This window comes from Oreochromis niloticus, linkage group LG20 (genome assembly GCF_001858045.2).
Source record: "Oreochromis niloticus isolate F11D_XX linkage group LG20, O_niloticus_UMD_NMBU, whole genome shotgun sequence".
NCBI lineage: Eukaryota > Metazoa > Chordata > Actinopteri > Cichliformes > Cichlidae > Oreochromis > Oreochromis niloticus.
In genome coordinates, this window is record NC_031984.2 from 18,095,825 (window position 1) to 18,110,681 (window position 14,857).

At 41.3% G+C, this 14,857-nt stretch overlaps 2 protein-coding genes across 3 annotated transcripts; both read right to left on the reverse strand.

Moving 5' to 3' along the window:
* Positions 1–1,954: 1,954 nt before the first annotated feature.
* On the reverse strand, positions 1,955–13,241 carry si:dkey-32e6.6 (extracellular matrix protein 2). 2 transcript variants are annotated; one of them, XM_025901536.1, is made up of 8 exons: positions 13,037–13,241; positions 12,855–12,951; positions 12,349–12,464; positions 10,611–10,743; positions 10,363–10,520; positions 10,060–10,199; positions 2,708–3,034; positions 1,955–2,411 (listed from the first exon to the last, which is right to left on the reverse strand). In XM_025901536.1, exons 1-8 carry the CDS (start codon positions 13,166–13,168, stop codon positions 2,240–2,242), a joined length of 1,275 nt encoding a protein of 424 aa, XP_025757321.1. In that variant the 5' UTR covers positions 13,169–13,241; the 3' UTR covers positions 1,955–2,239. The 2 variants fall into 2 exon arrangements, with proteins under 2 accessions (XP_025757321.1, XP_019205046.2); XM_019349501.2 differs by having other exon boundaries at positions 12,304–12,464.
* LOC112843264 (putative DNA helicase INO80) lies at positions 13,169–14,646 on the reverse strand. Its single transcript, XM_025901524.1, has 3 exons — positions 14,203–14,646; positions 13,881–14,035; positions 13,169–13,447 (listed from the first exon to the last, which is right to left on the reverse strand). The coding sequence occupies exons 1-3, from the start codon at positions 14,393–14,395 to the stop codon at positions 13,169–13,171; spliced, it is 627 nt and encodes a 208-aa protein (XP_025757309.1). The 5' UTR covers positions 14,396–14,646.
* Between the last annotated feature and the right edge of the window lie 211 nt (positions 14,647–14,857).

Below are 14,857 nucleotides of genomic sequence, written 5' to 3' on the forward strand. Positions count from 1 at the left end.
ACAAAAAGCTCGACCCCCCTCTAGGGCCAGTCAGACAGGCTCTGGCCCGAGCTCGGCGGGATGCAGACATCTGTTGGCTATGACAGCTCGTTGATTTAACAGTTTAGTCATGTCACATGCGGCGTCATGGATGGAAGTGAAGTGGTGAGCCCGTGACATTTGCAAAAAACTCCATCTGACAGGCCGAGGAGGCATGTTTAAGGATTTAAATTCAAAACTGATGTATCCATCTGTGCAAAGATGGAAAGGTTAAAAAAAGGAAGAGACACAGCTCGGTCATTTTGTGCAAAGCTTCGGCTTAGCCTGTAAGTACAGGAACTGCACTATAAATGTGAATGTGTAGTTTCTTAGACAGTAATATGCTGTTTACAAAATGACTGTACAATTATGGAGGTTGGAGGCTGCACCACATGCACAGGGCTGCGAGCACAAATCCAGCATGTGCTTACACGCCCAGAGAGAAAGGATAGAAAAGGATATATGGGTCTGTCTCATAACGCATATTCAGAGGGTACTTCTACCGGGATTCACTTTGTCATCAGCTTCATCGTTAATAACACAACCACACTCGCTCTGTTGTTAAGTGTCGATCGCTCCCTGCCTCCGCCTCTCCCCGCCTCCCTCCCTCTAGTGTGTTTGTAACTCTAGCGTCTGCAGGGGGCCTTCTGTTCTTCATTTAGAGCTGCAGAAAGACCGCACTCTGTTGAAACCTTATACCTTAAGCCAGCTTGTCAACACAGCAAGCGCGCTCTCCGTAAATTACGACTTCATGCGCTAAACACAACTCAATGTTTTATCGTTTTAATTATACACATTACTCTAAGTGATATACTGTGAAATGTGTTTTGTCTGAGTATGAGTGGATTAACTAATTAAAGAGACTGCTGCAGCATTTGATTGCTTGCACTTGCATGCGTTCTCTTAAAACACCCTGCTTCCAAGTGAAATGGAAGCAGGGCATTTGAAGATGGTGATATTAACGTGGGATTAGATGAATGAAAACACTCCCATAAAAAGAGTTTTTATCAGAGTAGCTGCTTTTCCTCTGCTTTGTTCTCTTTAGGACTGCTTTTGCATGTCACACTTACATTACAGGATTGGATTATTCTGCGCAAAAGGTGGCATGAGCGAAAGTTAAGAGTGGGACAGAAAACACAGAGTTTGTCAGTAAACTTAGCAGGGCACCAGAGCTCCAGTCCCAGATGAGAAAAGCACTCTGAACATGATCTGAATCCCTGGCTTCTTTTCTTCATCTTTTCCCCGTGTTGTAAACCTCCTTTCTTCTCTCCCTTGTAGCCAAGTCTTATTGAACTAAACTGCCATGAATATTCTTACGTTTCACTGATCACCTTAGAGGCTTCCTAAGTACAATGGATGTATTGTATCTTAAAAGTCAGCCTGTTGTTTATACCTCAGCTCCACTCAGCTTTAACATGTTTTTCAACTTTTCCTCATCTCCTGCTGCTAGCTGAAATAATAATGAGCTGCCTCATTCTTCTCACGCACACACATACATGTTTGCACTCCCAATTATTGAAACACCGCGACTGACGTCATCATCTATATGTTTGGAGGCCCTAAACGAGGCAGAGTGACCCTGAGCATTTTTAGAGTGGCTAGTGGATGTTTATTTTGGAGTGTTTCTAGTTGTAGGAAACTAGTGTGATGTTTATATTTTTCTTCTTAATGGTCCCCTTAGGCTCACACTGTGTTGCCAGAGATCTCACTTTCTTTCAGGGATCGCTAAGGTTTCATCATGAAGCGGTCAAATGCCATCTCTGCCCTTCCAAACATCCTGCTTTAGTTCCTCTTGCACTAATTAAATAGTTGTGCTCAAACTACTGCAAGTACCTCAGGCTAGAGACACAGGTTAATCCTTTTCTTTGCTTAAGTTTCCCAAAGTATCCCATCCCTCAATGAAAAGACAAAGCAGAACTTGTGTTTTTATGTGCATCCTGATTGCAATGTAATGCAACTTTTACAACATAAAGAGCGATTTTTACAACATTGGTTATTTTAAGCACAATTTGAAGCACATGTTTGCTTTATTACATACTGAAATGCTCAAAGATGACATGTGAAAGGAAAATAGCTTTAGAGATGATATAATGAAAGCTGCAGCTTACTAAGCAAAATACATGGTGAAACATTTTTTTCTGCAAACACTGTATCATTATAGGATGATGCAAAAGTGAGAGAAAAAATGTGTTCCTGTATGTCTATCCCACCCTCTGTCCTATCAGTCATATGCAGACCACTGCTGTGGATATAGAACAAGTCCCTGAGGGTCGGTGAGACAGGAGAAAGCATTTGGAGGAATCTTCTCGACTTCCAGCAGATTATTTTCGAGGTGGACTGAAGCCAAGGAGCCCGAATTGCGAGGGTGGCACACGCCCCACTGCCTCACCAGCCTAAAATTGAAACATATGCACACTGAAATTTAGGCAGACAAATTTCACTATGGAATAACCGAACATTCAAATGTTTATTATTTTAAAATTAAAGTCTTAAAGACTAAATTATGTAAAGATAAGAAACACATTTACTTAAGAAATTGAATGTGTTCTTTGTTAAGCTTCTTAGAATAATTTCAAAGCTACACCAGCAGAGCTAATGGTATTAAGACAGGATTGGGTAACAAGCAAGCAGTAAGCTCATCCCAGCATTATGGAAATCACATTTGACTTCATGGAAAATCCAATTCTACCTGATCTGATTGTTGCTCAGTCTCAGCACCTGCAGGTTCTTAAACTGCCTGATGCAGCGAGGAACCTCTCCAAGGCGATTGTTGTCCAATAGGAGCTCACTCAGCGAGCGGTAAGATCCGACAAAAGAGAACTGTTTTATACCGTCGTCGCTCAGGTCATTGTGGGACAGACGCAGGGACCGCAGGCCAGGCCGCAGGTGACGGAACGTGAAGGCTGGGATGTGACTGATGTTGTTGTGCTGGAGGGTCAGATTACGAAGAGGGCGCGGCAGATTTAGAGGAACAGAAGTGAACAGGTTGTGAGATAGATCCAAGGCTTCCAAGGACCTGAAGAAATAAAGTGCATAGAATAATCTCAGTCATATTGCAAGAAAACCGTCCAATCAGTCTGATGAAATTACTCAACCTGTAGATCCATATTTCCAGTGATATCACATCACTTATGGCATCATGCTGAAGATCTCAGTGATCTCCCAACCTTCCTACTAGTGATAATGCTGAGGTTAGCTACTCAGCAGAAGCATCTGATGATATAAGTGTTTTTGCAGGTTTCCTGATTAAACATGTCAGTAGATGACCACATCCACACTGACTCATAAACTTCTCGCTGCAGCTTTCATCTCAAGTTTGATCATTTCTGGCCTCCTGCATCGCGCTGTTGGGGGGCATAGGAGGCGAGCCTGTGAGGTGGAATAGCAGGAGCACCAGCCAATAAAACAGCGGGCCCTGAGGGGTACAATGGCTGTCTGGGGGAGAATTTGAGGCAGAATTGCTGATAGAGCTTACGAAAATGTTTGGCTTATGGGAAACCTAAAGAATAGCCACACAGCTAGGACTAGATTTCTGAGGTCTGAGACAAAGACAATAATAATAATAATAATTTTGACTTATCAAAGCAGTCTTTGGGGTGCACTGCAGCACTGTGATTCAGTGTTTATTAGAAGGTCTTACACAGCTGTTTTGAGTTTACAGCACAGCTCACAGCAGGAGACAAAAGCTCATTTTCGGTTCTTCCTCCATTCACTGACATCACTGAACAAAAAATGGGCTCAGAAAACAGTCAGGTGGCCAGTTAATGACTACAGATTGATGTGAAATGGGGCCCAATAAGTGAAGGCTTGTGGATGCTGAACACATTTGGGCCAACATATGTCTGACTGATGCTGTCTGCGTCACAGTTTCTTTTACTAGTAGCTTACAATAGAAAGCTTACAGTTTACAATTAAAAAACCCCAACTCTCCTTCTTTTGAACATTACACCTCCCAAGTTACCTGTTTCAACAAATCACAGCACCTATTTCCTCTTTTCCTATTAAATATAAAGAAACCAGGGTTTGCTCAAGACTTTGCACAGAATTCAAGATTACTACCAATACATGTTTCCTATAGATTTGTCCAGGCTGTGCAAAATATTCAGATTTTGTGTGTAAGGTGAAATGCTCTAGAATAAAATTTACACAATAAACACTATGAGCCACTAACAGGCTCGGTTATTATGGTGCGACTATAAATATTCAGTAACAGCACAGAAGAACCCAAATAAGCTCTTTCAGTATTTTATATGATGAAACACTGTATTAGCACATGTAAGGGTACTTAAAGGGTAACAATAAAAAAAAGGAGATTTAATCATTATTTCTTAGTTTGTCTTTTCCAAGAATTACTTTTGTTTACTGGCAATAAAAAACTCTTTACGTTATATATATCCAAACCCTTTTCACATCATTAGTTTGCAACACATAAAGATGTATTTTTTAAAAAAGGAGCATAGTTTATATTTGTCCGGAAGTATTACTGGGTCACACTACAGTGGTGCAACTGAAAGAAAAAAACGGGAAAGGTAGCAATCTGTGGAGATGGATGGAAAATGGATGTGGACGTGCTAAAACCTGCAGTTCCTGTCCTGACCACTTAAGGCTGGCTCCAAAAGTGAATCAGACCTCATCAGTATTATATAACACATTACTTGTTACTGGTCTCTTTGACTGACACGTGTGCCAACACAGGAAGCTGCAGCAGGTCACTATTGACCTCTCTGTTGTCTTTGATCTCCTGCTGCCTGTCAGAGCATCCTTAATGAAATTACCTGACAAACAATAAGGCCTGATGTGTGACACGGGCTCTCCAAGATGTCGGGGCAGTTTTGGTGAATAAAAAACCTAGTCTGTGCACCCGTACACTTTAGGGACACAGCTGGCCCAGCAGTAGGGTTGAGGCTTCAAAACGCAATTTGAAACCAATGAGTGACATCAATCTTTTATATACAGCCTATGTATCTAATCTGTATTAGAACTTCCTCTACCTCTATCCTCTCTGTTCTGCGCAACACAGGCATTATAAAACAGCAAGTTAACAAAAGCACACGTTAATGAGAACAACTTTCAGAAACTTGAGGAAGCACAGCAGCACAGAACATACAAAGAAACCACCACGCACTAAATGTAAGATTTTTCTGTGAATTTCTATTAAATTAAATAAATAAAAAAGAGAGCGATTTCTGTTCCCAGTTGAAACCATAAAACACATCACTATGCTTGTTTCTCTGTACCAGTTTAGACCAGTTGTGTGCAGCTGATTTGTATTCAAAAACTTTGCCAGTAAGCTCAGCAGCAGTCCACCACCGCTTAGAGTTTTTAAATACCACATGGTATTAATGAGTGGAGAGACACACAGTCCTCTCTTCTCAGAGACCTCCACCCGTTGGCTTGGCACCTACACAAAAACACAACAACACTCTCATACGCACAACATGACATGAACTATGCGCATCCACAGAAAACTAAATATGCTCGCAGATACAGATGGGCATCAAGGAGGTGCAGCGAGGATGCAAATGCATGGATTTGAAATTGCTAATCGCCCACCCCCCGCCCAAAAAAGAAAAAGATGCACATACTATGTTCAAATAGTCATGCACAAGCACAGTCTCTGCATCGTTTAAAAGCTGCTCCAGGCAACACACAATTCACACCGAAGCAAATGTTTTTGCTTTTTTTTTTTTTTTTCATTAAAAAATATCAAGTCTGTCTGGGTTTTGTGCAAAGCATAGTCCAGTCATGCAGTTACTCAGGGTGATGGTCTGCTTAAAACAGGTACAGCACTTACAGATACACACGGCTCCATTTACGATGAAACCACAGTGTCGGGATTACACAAAATAGTTGAAGCCTTTTGGATAAGTATTCAAGCCAGGCACTGTGATTATGCCAAGCAGACTTGAAAGCCTGCAACTGGACTTGAAACTGTACTGATCGATGGATGACGGCAGATTCTGGATTTATTAAAGCTGCGTGTGCACTTTTGTGCGCACTGAATGTATTAACACTGGCTGATATCTGGAAGTATTTGTCACATCTGTTGAAAACAGTCCCTCCAGTCATTTTTTTTAATCGCTTGTCCAACTGGGGTCCTGAGGGGCTGGAGCCTCTCCCAGCTGACATTGAAAGCAGACAGAAGCATATTTGAAATCATTTACTGTATTACTCGAACAAATAACTGCAGCTGTACTTTTGTGTGTACTATAAATCTAAAGTGAGTTTTTACACTTGCTAAATGTTACGTGTTTGCAACCGAGAAGGAAACCCTTAAATGTGAACTGAGGATCACTTAAATTAAACCCAGCGGTCTTCACTTGATGTTAGTGTCATATTTTAGCCGGTGTGTGCACGTATAGTGTGTGCGCCTTTTTGTGCTTGTTTCCCAGTTTATATAAGCTCATTACGAAACCAATTTGCGCCAGGGCAAATACGAAAAGGGCTTTTGATACAAGTCTCATCAGGCTGAGACACGTCATAACACGATGCGACACACACATCTTTGGTGTGATGATCACTGAACCTGCACCTCCATGCAATCGGTCTAAGCCTGCAGCGATGATAAATATACACAGATCTCCCATGACAGCTTCTCTGTGCAAAATGACACAAATAATAAAAAAAATAATGGAGAAAAATAACATTTGATGTGCCATAACAGCCATCTGTTTCAGCACAAACCAAATTAAAAACAAGACACTGCTCTTCTGTCACTTATTATCTAATGGAGTTGGAGTGGCTGTTACTGGGTAGTTTTAAGTCGATGATCCTTTTACAAGAGTGTTAAGTCAAACTGCAGAGCACGCAATAAAAAAAAATCATTATTATACAATCCGTCATTTTCCCGTAAATGTTTGACAGCATAAACTACAGTCTGCAACTGGAAAGACATTATCAATGAAATATGATCATTTACAGACATTTGGGCGTAGTGTTGCAAATCAAAAAATGCTCTGGTTTGGTCAGTAAACATCTAGAGTTGGAGATCAGGCACTGATAGGGAGGCACTGACACAGGCAGGTGTCAGGTGTGTGTGTATGTGTGTGTCTGTTTTAGCTGTACAGCTGTGTTTTTGAAAATTAAGGCTGCTCGTTGTGCCTGATAAGAGTCAATTCTAACTGCTTGTGCAACAGCATTAATTGTATGCCAGCGTAGCTTCGGTTACATAACAAACATGTACAGGGATAAACAAAGGAAGGCACAGTTGTTGGAGTTGGAAGAAGTGTTCCGATGCATCGCTTAGCTAAAGGTTACATAACTACAGCTACATCACCCAATGAAAAACTAGTAATGGATTCATGTTTTTTTAACTGGAGCAAAACTTCATTTGATTTTCATCCTGAAACACACAAAGTCGATCTGATACACATCCTTTTTGTTTATGAGGACAACACCACTTTTGTGCACTTCTGGTTTTTTACCAAGTTTTCCCAAAACAGCCTTACTGAAATCTAATCCTTAGCCCAGTTTGAGAACCTGAACTCTATTAAAAATGGTTTTGTGCATCCATCCTTCTTTCTATCCTCATTAGTGTCCCAGTCCATGTACCACAGATTCCCACAACAGGATAGTGCCACCACTGCGCTGGACTGTAGTGATGGTGTTAATCGCTGATTCTTAGTGCCTGGTTTCAATCATGCACACAACCCCGGGAATTATGAACTGAATTATGAATGGCTGAATCTTTGTTTCATCACACCAGAGGATTTTGCATGTCATGCTCTAATACCTCTTCCACCGTGGCAATGACAGAACCCATTCAGACGTGGTTGCATGCATTCCCACCAAAGTGGCTGAGAAACAGAATGACAAAATTGCTGGGCCCAAACCAGTATAGGAGAGGCCACCACAGCAACTTCAAAGCTGATCTGCTGACGCAGCCAGCACATTTTTTTCCCACAGAAAAGAAAAAAAAATCTCAAACCTGCTGAAATGAAAGCTTGTTCTCAAAAAGCACTACAGCACTGTCTCCAAAGTGGCACTGAGCCCAATAACGAATCAGTGGAAACCAGGTATCCAAGTCATTCAGGTGCCTTTTGGCAAACTGTGCAGCCATTTGCCTTTTTGTGGATACCTACATTAATGATTGTCCTTCTAAAAACTTGAGCCATCTCCAAATTTTATAAATCTCCCCAAACTGAGTAATCCCTGTTTACTCACTTTGGCTTGGTGTCTGCAAACTTCCAGTATGAAGGTGGTGAGCTCCTGGACACCGAGACTGCTACAGATATGTTTTTGTATTCTTACCCAGCTTATGCCTTGACATAATCATTTTCTCAACATCTCACGCTGGTTTTTACTCTTACATACACCATGAACCGTCAGACCTTTTTGATTAAGTCCAATGAATTCAACATGCACTGAAAGACTTTAATTGTAGTTGCAGAATCTCAAGTATCATTAAAAGAAGGATGCCCCGGAGCTCAGTTGCAAGTCCCACAACAAAGTGTCTGAATACTGGATATTTCAGTTCTTTTCAAATAAGATTAACTGTAGCTATTGTTGTGTAGATTGATGAGGGGAAAGTAATGTATATGGGTTTTGGGGTTTTTTTGGTTTTTAGGTTTTTATCCCAATTGAGTCAGAGACATTTCCCAGACTCTGGAAATTTTCTGTATTCATTACACATTATTTAAATACATAATGAGGTAAGTGAGCCCAGTCTGCCTGAAAAAGATCCCAGCTCCCTCTTACCTCCAGTTTTCCCCACTCATACCTCGATCACCGAACTAGAAGCAAGGCAACACTGTGACACGAAACAGAAGCACTCTGCTAACTAGACCCAGCCAACTGCAGTTCGTTTCACATTAAGCAATTCACTTTTGATCTTTGTTTTCTCAGCTTTTTCAGGCACTTTCTGTTTCTTAACATGCCTCAGTAGGACCACATGATGATATACTATTAAAGGTCTGTAGACAATCAAGTGGAAGGGAGGGTTCTGGTCTTGTTAGTGACCTTAGTTATTGTCTCCTGCTGTATAAGTGGAGTTTAGGTCAAGATGAGATTGTTCACTGTCTGGTGTCTATGCAGTCCTGCAGAAGCCTTAAAATGAAGGCCCAGCTACTGAGCATGCAGACTCGATGGGAAGTTGATGCTCTCATGACTAATGAGGTCAAAGTGTCAGGCATCAGAAGTCTCATGAAGACTCAGTACAGTCTGTTCGAATTTCCTCCAGTGAACTGCCATCTTCCTGTCCTGGAGTCTGTTTTGCATCTAGAAGATTACAAGAGTTCATCACTTCCTAAAATTTTCCCAGACTGCATCTTCTCAAGTTAATGCTTCTGCTTTGTCCCCTATATACAAAATCTCCACAGCTTCACTTTCCTGCAACTCTCTTTTGCATTCTCTTTTCCCTCAGTTTTCCCTGAGGCTCCCACTTTGGTTCACAAGGATCCTAAGGAGCAAAAAAAAAGAAAAAAGAAAAAGAAAAACCCACTGGAATTCACTATATTTAAACAGAACATACACAAACACAAACACAAATACACACATACAGATGCACACAGTTGCCCTCAAGCCCTCGCTCACACGCCTGCTTATCCAAGTACACAAGGTCAGCTGTCAAAACGTGTGTGATATGCGAGCATACATGTGTTTGTCTGTGTGAGGAAGGCTGAGAGAGAAGCAGAAGAAGAAATGAGAAAAAAAATCTGTCTGGCTTTGTGTAAATCAGTCTAAATGTCTGCTGAGAAAACACGTACTGAAGCTGATGTCCAACACTCCAAATGTGCTGTCATTTTAATCTGGATTGTTTCAGTCATTTTTTGAAATAAGGCGTCAGCTTTAAACATCGATGATTTAGTTTACTGTAATAGTAAATTATTGCCTGTTTAAAAACAATTCTCATCGTTTAATGGAAATTTGCTATTTCATACCTTTTAGTGGCCACAAGAATAAAGTGAAAAGTATTTTGAACTTTAACAAATGACAGCTGCGGTCTTCGGATTCCTAAGCAACACAAGGCTGCCCTCTGGTGGCTGATGAAGGAACTACATAATATTGGGCTGGATGGATGGATGGATGGATGGATGGACATACTTAAGACGCGTCCATGCGTGGGTAGCGATGCCTTGTTCATGCAGACGGTTGTGCCTCAGTTCGAGCACTCTCAAATGAATGCAGCCCCTCAGCGCGTCCTCTGTCAGCTCCTCAATTAGATTTTCAGTCATTTGCAGCGTCTACAGAATGAGGAAGACAGATGCTGAGGTGTGATATGGGACACTGTCAGAAATGTGGCACAGCTTAGACTGAAAACAATCAGTGAATATTCAAACAGTGTCAGAGAGTGTCTAATTCCAAGCAAAGAGGAAAAAGGGACTTGATAATGTTTTACATGTGCACCTGAAGAGAGCGAGGAAGGTTCAGTGGTAGGGACCGGAAGTGATTGTTACTCAGCTGGAGGTCAAGAAGTCTCTGTAGCGGTCTAAAAGCTAGAGGGGACACACTGCCCTCGTGAAGAGTATTTCCTCCCAGCTCTAGCTTCAGGAGGTTCATCAAACCTATTAGTTAATAAAAACTATGATATTACACCTATTATAATGTTTAAACATGACTGTGTTCTCTTTTAAGTTCACGGACACGTTGTGTACCTTTGAAGCAGTGCGGTGTGAGTCCACTCAGCTTATTGTTTTTGATTTTGAGCTCCTCCAGAGATGAAGGCAGCGTCGGGATCACGGTGATGCGGTTGTCATCCAGATTCAGCTTCCTCAGAGAGGTCAAGTTCTGCATGGAATGAAATGTAGCACAAATAAATAGGTGTTGAGCAAACTAGGATGATAAAATACACTAATTAGATACTTGTCTCAAAGTCCGTAATTTTCCGTCCCTACTTGCCAATCGGGATTTAATCACAGAGCTCACAGAAACACACCAAATGAAAGAATGTCACATTTGTGCATCTCTTCCATTCATGTGATCTATCGTCTCATATTTTTAGCAAAGCCACTTCGGGTGGCTCTTCAGTGAAGCTGCTGTGGTTTTGATGAGTGAGTGAAAGCAGTGGACAGGATCTTCGCAGCATCCCTCCAGCCAGTCCATCAATCCCCTGTCATTACAGGGATGTGAGCAGAAACTGAAGAAGAATATTCCTCTAAAAATAATTTCCTCATATTCCCCACATCATTGGCTGCAGCTGTTTTCCAACAGGTTCTTTCAGCCAATACCGTGACAGTATAGCAGTGGCAGCGTGTAATGATTGGTCAGAGTGTGGTAGGCTCCCTCAGTGTGGCCTGTGGTCACACTGAGTTTAAACCAGAGGTTATTCTTAGACGGATTAGTTAATGCATTTTCAGTGCTCTTTTATTATCATAATGATACAGGACATAGCCTGCTTTTTATTTTAATTAGATGCAAAGTGACCCATAAAATGTGCTTGTAAGTCAGAAAAGTACTGACACTTAGAAGGCGGAGGACTCTCTGTAAGAGTGAAGAGGGAGCTACTAAGGATAATGTCAGACCAGTTCAACACGTCCACGTCAAAGGGAAGTCAAACAGGGTTCAGTTTCAGGCCTCAAGCCATTAAGTTTTTTTGTGTGTGTGGTTTTAGGGTTGTTTTTGTGGATATGTGTGTTTGTCTCTGCTGGTGCTATATAAGCACACCAAATAGCTCTTCCCAGAATATTATTTGTGGCTCAAATTTACAGTGAATATGAACATTCTGTGTAATTAAGAAGGTAAACTACAATCTGGCAAGACAAGCAGTATATGAAATGTTGATGTAGTTATCCACTGTAAATTATTTTATTACTTATTTCTTTTGCCAGCAGACAACAAGAGAAGTGACACTGACTTTTCTAACAGAGTTCAGTCACTGTCAGTAAAGTTTGTTTGTTTGGTTGGTTGGTCTTTTTTTCCATTCTCAGTCTGGATAAATAATACTTGATATTTAAGTACAGTAAATATTTTCTAGAAAACACTCAACAGACATAAAGTGCAGTTTAAAAATATATATAGTTAGAATACTCATTGAGTGCAGGCAGAACAGGCTGAACTGGAAGTGCAAGTCTCCAACTGCTGTTTTAAGGCGAGTGAGAAAGGAGAAACTCTGCAGTCAAATGGTGTTGGATAGCCTTGGTTTGTGGTGGATTTTAACACAGGTATTACACACATATCACTATATATTACTCGCTGGGACACAAACCTCAGTACAAGAGCAGTAAATTCAGGTCAGAGTAATGCACAGTATCACATACTAACCACTTCCTGTTACTGGTTTTACTTTACTTTTACACTTTTTTAAAAATAAATAAATAAATGGAGAAATAAAAGGATAAAAATATGTACCTTGTGAGTAATTCCAAAAGATGCAGACAGAGCTGTGTTACTCACAGAAAGTGGGTTTTGGTTGAACGACTCGTCGTCCAGTATGTTTTGACTCAAGTCCAGCATGTCCAGGTTCAGGAGGCCCGAGAAAGCTTGTGCTGTGATGATCCTGATGTTGTTCTCTGAATATACAGTCAGTCACATGACACTTCAATTTTCAATTTAATGATTCACTAGCTGGAAGCATAATAATCCACATCGTAATGTATTCAAGTAGTAAATCCAGGATAACAATATCTACAAAAATATGGGTATTGATAGCACACTGAGAGTTGCAGTGATTTTCCTTTTTTTGCATCGGAATAGTGACTTATGTCCAGTTGACGCCACAAATAAGACAAACATGTCCACTGGCAATAAACTGTCTTGTAATGAGCCAGCATTAAGACTGTTTTATTTCCCAATAATGGCTGGGCTTCCTGAGCTCTTGTGTTTACTCTTTTTTCTTTTTTTTAATCTGTGAAATTCCTGTTCGATGCATTCTTTGACTACAACTGTAGATATACACATACCTGCCAAATCCACCTTCGTGGCTTCAAGGTTTTGGAAGCTTGGCAGGTGAGTAATGCCAATGCCCCTGCAGTTGATTTCTCTCTCAGTGCTCTGACACTTAATAGAATCAGAATCAGAAAACTTTATTAATGCCCAAGGAAATTATGTAATATGTAACAGGCAACTCTATAAAGTTAGAAACCGTTTCTGTTTGATTGCTGGGCGACTCAGTCGTTTCTTCCTCTTCCTCTGCTTCTTCTTCTTCTTCTTCCTCCTCCTCCTCTTCCTCTTCCTCTTCTTCTTCTTCCTCCTTGGAAGAAAAGAACAACAACATTTAATTAACCGGACAAATCAGTAAGTAAATAAGACAACTTAGATTACAAACTATAACCTCTTCTTCTTCCTCCTCCTCCTCTTCATCATCATCGTCGTCGTCTTCATCATCATCGTCCTCATCGTCATCATCATCCTCCTCCTCCTCTCGTGCTTTCCTGAGATCCATCAGCCTTCTCTTCTCAGCGTGGAGTTCCCTGAGTGCAGCCATAAGAGCGTTGCTGCCCTCCCCTCCTTTTCCACGCTTTCTCCAGCCGCTTATGGGTCGCCCCAAACCTGCCTACAGAAAGCAGCATGAGACCACCACTGTGTGTTACAGCCACTGCATGTTTCTTGTTTTTTTTATTCTTACAGGTGCACCGGTTACCAGTACACTGTGCTTTTCTGTTTGTGCTCTATCCTTTTGTTATATGTTCTCCTATTTTCTCCTACCTTCCTCCCCCCCACCTGTCAGCTTAGACATTGTCGTACCACACATATACTCTGATAACTGAAACAACACTAATAGAAATGAATAATTAGGCAGATAAAAGAAACACATGATGAAGAGGAGCCTGTAGGGAATCTTTAGAGCTCATCTTGGAAAAGCAAAATGTGTTTGGCACAACAAGTCAGATCATAAAATCTGATTGCAAAAGCTGCCAGACAGGACAGCGACACAACCTAAAAGATGGTGTAATATGATCGTGTGTATATACACAGTCTCGTCATACTATTCTATATGCGATGGACTCCACTGTGGCTGCATGTTTCCTCTTCCCCCAGGCACTTCTCCTTCTTCTGCTAGCCTCCAGGTTTCCAGAGCCAGTTTTTTCCTGCTTGATCACTTTCTCTGCATTTGCTTGGAGATGCTCATCCTCACTCTCTTCTTCACCAGGGTAACAGAAAGCATAAATCAAAACCAAAAATGCAGTCATGAAGGAATACACTTTGATTTTTAATCCTCTGTACGCGAAATAGGTTAAAATTCTCAGTTATTAAGTGTTTATTAGCCAAGAGCGTGCAGACAAAAGTGGGCAGACTCTAAAAACTTACCAACAGCGTGTGCACCCGACACTGTCGCCCCTGCGTCGATCCTTGGCGAAGGAACGGGTGCTATTTCTAATTCAGATATCTCAGCAGAGACTTCCATTAATGCATCCACGTCATGCCGAGAGTCCAAGTTTTGTTCTGATGAAACTATTCCACTCAGACAGATGAACACGATCCACGTCCATGGCATTTGCATTGCTGTATATTTATACTCAAATCAAGCTTTTTCAAATGGAGAGAAGCCCAAAGGGTTTAACTTCTAATCCTCAGAGCTGAAGCCAAGAAGAAGCATCAGAACAGGAAGCACAGATGGTTAGAAGTCTACTTACAGACAAGCAGACAGTTCTTCAGAAAACCCTAGAGCTTGGGGTTATGAATGCAGAGTAAACGCTGTGGTTTCCCTTCTGTTCTGAGTCACCTTGAAGCAGTGGTCAAACATATTGCACGTGTTCGCTGCTCAGAGTAAATGTTAAAATGAAGAAAGAGAGAGAAAGCGGGAAGGGACATCTAGCAGGCGGAGAGGTAAAAAAAATAAATTCTCTCAGTGTTAATAAAGGGCCTCGATTGTTGTACCGTGAAACACACAGACACACCCTGCTCCTCCTTGTCTCCACTTCTTTTCATAACTGTCTGCGAACATTACGTGGAACAGCTTTTT